The sequence below is a fragment of the Oncorhynchus masou genome, chromosome 33 (genome assembly GCF_036934945.1).
Source record: "Oncorhynchus masou masou isolate Uvic2021 chromosome 33, UVic_Omas_1.1, whole genome shotgun sequence".
Lineage (NCBI taxonomy): Eukaryota > Metazoa > Chordata > Actinopteri > Salmoniformes > Salmonidae > Oncorhynchus > Oncorhynchus masou.
In genome coordinates, this window is record NC_088244.1 from 7894893 (window position 1) to 7898238 (window position 3346).

The 3346-nt window shown below is 55.5% G+C and overlaps 1 protein-coding gene across 1 annotated transcript; it reads right to left on the bottom strand.

Annotated features, from left to right (window-relative positions):
* Positions 1–1080: 1080 nt before the first annotated feature.
* On the bottom strand, positions 1081–2004 carry LOC135527637 (uncharacterized). Its single transcript, XM_064956125.1, has one exon. It carries the CDS (start codon positions 2002–2004, stop codon positions 1081–1083), a length of 924 nt encoding a protein of 307 aa, XP_064812197.1.
* Between the last annotated feature and the right edge of the window lie 1342 nt (positions 2005–3346).

The following is a 3346-nucleotide window of genomic DNA, read 5'->3' on the forward strand; positions in this document are numbered from 1 at the left end:
TCACTCACTACTGTCAAACACAAAGTAAAATATATTCACCAATATAATTCATCATACAGTATTTCTTTTGTCAGGTATAGTCATAGCTGTATTTTAACTCATATGCTGAAGTCATGATTTGAGTGAGGGTTCCTGCTTCATCACATGGTAGGGTAGGGGTGTTAGGATGAGGTGGTAGGATGGGAGAGAGAGAGAGAGAGAGAGAGAGAGAGAGAGAGAGAGAGAGAGAGAGAGAGAGAGAGAGAGAGAGAGAGAGAGAGAGAGGAGGGCTGGCAGGTCCCAAGTTCTCAGTGTAAGAGGTCATGTGCACACTGCTATAAAAATGAGCTGGAAACTGAGCTGCACTTCCTAACCTCCTACCAAATGTGTGATCATATACGAGAGGCATGTTTCCCCCAAACTACAGAGACCAATAAAGAATTAGAGAACAAACTCAAACCCAATAAAACCCATATTTATTTTGCCTTTTGTAGTTAAACACTTTGCACATAACATTACATTTGAAATGTCTTTATTCTCGTGTAACTTTTGTGGGTGTAATGTTTACTGTAAATTTGTATTGTTTATGTCACTTTTTTTAAATGGTCTACTTCCCTTCCTTTGGCAACGTTGACATAGGTTTCCATGCCAATAAAGCCCTTAAATTGAATTGAATTGAGGAGAGAGAGAGAGAGAGAGAGAGAGAGAGAGAGAGAGAGAGGGGGCGAGACAAAGAGAGAGAGAGAAAGAGAGAGAGAGGGGAGAGAGAGAGAGAGAGGGAGAGAGAAAGAGGGGGGGGGGTTGGGGAGATTATGTCGCTGGCTTGAGGGTAGGAGTGTCATTATTTTTTATTTTATTTTTTATTTCACCTTTATTTAACCAGGTAGGCCAGTTGAGAACACCTTTATTTAACCAGGTAGGCTAGTTGAGAACACCTTTATTTAACCAGGTAGGCCAGTTGAGAACACCTTTATTTAACCAGGTAGGCCAGTTGAGAACACCTTTATTTAACCAGGTAGGCCAGTTGAGAACACCTTTATTTAACCAGGTAGGTTGGTTGAGAACACCTTTATTTAACCAGGTAGGTAGTTGAGAACACCTTTATTTAACCAGGTAGGCTAGTTGAGAACACCGGGTAGAGGGTAGAGGTGGTTTTGGTAGGGGTGGAAGGGTAGAGGTGGTACGGTAGGGGTGGCAGGGTAAAGGTGGTAGGGGTGGAAGGGTAGAGGTGGTAGGGTAGGGGTGGTAGGGGTGGCAGGGTAGAGGTGGTAGGGGTGGTACGGTAGGGGTGGCAGAGTAGAGGTGGTACGGTGGGGGTGGCAGGGTAAAGGTGGTACAGTAGAGGTGGAAGGGTAGAGGTGGTAGGGTAGGGGTGGTAGGGGTGGCAGGGTAGAGGTGGTAGGGGTGGTACAGTAGGGGGGGCAGGGTAGGGGTGGCAGGGTAGAGGTGGTACGGTAGGGGTGGCAGGGTAGAGGTGGTACAGTAGGGGTGGAAGGGTAGAGGTGGTACGGTGGGGGTGGCAGGGTAAAGGTGGTAGGGGTGGAAGGGTAGAGGTGGTAGGGTAGGGGTGGTAGGGGTGGCAGGGTAGAGGTGGTAGGGGTGGTACGGTAGGGGTGGCAGAGTAGAGGTGGTACGGTGGGGGTGGCAGGGTAAAGGTGGTACAGTAGAGGTGGAAGGGTAGAGGTGGTAGGGTAGGGGTGGTAGGGGTGGCAGGGTAGAGGTGGTAGGGGTGGTACGGTAGGGGGGGCAGGGTAGGGGTGGCAGGGTAGAGGTGGTACGGTAGGGGTGGCAGGGTAGAGGTGGTACGGCAGGGGTGGCAGGGTAGAGGTGGTACGGTTGGGGTGGCAGAGTAGAGGTGGTACGGTAGGGCTGGCAGGGTAGGGGTGGTAGGGTGGGTGTGGTAGGGGTGGAAGGGTAGAGGTGGTATGGTAGGGGTGGCAGAGTAGAGGTGGTACGGAAGGGGTGGCAGGGTAGAGGTGGTACGGTAGGGGTGGCAGGGTAGAGCTTGTACGGAAGGGGTGGCATGGTAGAGGTGGTACGGTAGGGGTGGCAGGGTAGAGGTGGTACGGTAGGGGTGGCAGGGTAGAGGTGGTACGGTAGGGGGGGTACGGTAGGGGTGGCAGGGTAGAGGTGGTACGGTAGGGGTGGCAGGGTAGAGGTGGTACGGTAGGGGGGGGTACGGTAGGGGTGGCAGGGTAGAGGTGGTACGGTTAGGGGTGGCAGGGTAGGGGTGGCAGGGTAGAGGTGATAGGGGTGGCAGTGTAGATGTGGTACGGTAGGGGTGGTACGGTAGGGTTGGCAGGGTAGAGGTGGTACGGTGGAGGTGGTACGGTGGGGTGGCAGGGTAGAGGTGGTACGGAGGAGGTGGTACGGTAGGGGTGGCAGGGTAGAGGTGGTACGGTAGAGGTGGTACGGTAGGGTTGGCAGGGTAGAGGTGGTGCGGTAGGGGTGGCAGAGTAGAGGTGGTACGGTAGGGGTGGCAGGGTAGAGGTGGTACGGAAGGGGTGGAAGGGTAGAGGTGGTGCGGTAGGGGTGGCAGAGTAGAGGTGGTACGGTAGGGGTGGCAGGGTAGAGGTGGTACGGTAGGGGTGGCAGGGTAGAGGTGGTAGGGGTGGTACGGTAGGGGTGGCAGGGTAGGGGTGGCAGGGTAGAGATGGTATGGTAGGGGTGTCAGGGTAGAGGTGGTACGGTAGGGGTGGAAGGGTAGAAATGGTACGGTAGGGGTGGCAGAGTAGAGGTGGTACGGTAGGGGTGGCAGGGTAGAGGTGGTACGGTAGGGGTGGCAGGTTAGAGGTGGGAGGGTAGGGGTGGTAGGGGTGGCATGGTAGAGGTGGTACGGTAGGGGTGGCAGGGTAGAGGTGGTAGGGGTGGTACGGTAGGGGTGGCAGGTTAGAGGTGGGAGGGTAGGGGTGGTAGGGGTGGCAGGGTAGAGGTGGTACGGTAGGGGTGGTACGGTAGGGGGGGCAGGGTAGGGGTGGCAGGGTAGAGGTGGTACGTTCGGGGTGGCAGGGTAGAGGTGGTACGGTAGGGGTGGCAGATGAGAGGTGGTAAGGTAGGGGTGGCAGGGTAAAGGTGGTACGGTAGGGGGGCAGGGTAGAGGTGGTACGTTAGGGGTGGCAGAGTAGAGGTGGTAAGGTAGGGGTGGCAGGGTAGAGGTGGTACAGTAGGGGTGGCAGGGTAGAGGTGGTAGGGTAGGGGTGGTAGGGGTGGCAGGGTAGAGGTGGTACGGTAGGGGTGGTACGGTAGGTGTGGCAGATTAGAGGTGGTACGGTAGGGGTGGCAGGGTAGAGGTGGTACGGTAGGGGTGGTATGGTAGGGGTGGCAGAGTAGAGGTGGTACGGTAGAGGTGGTACAGTAGGGATGGCAG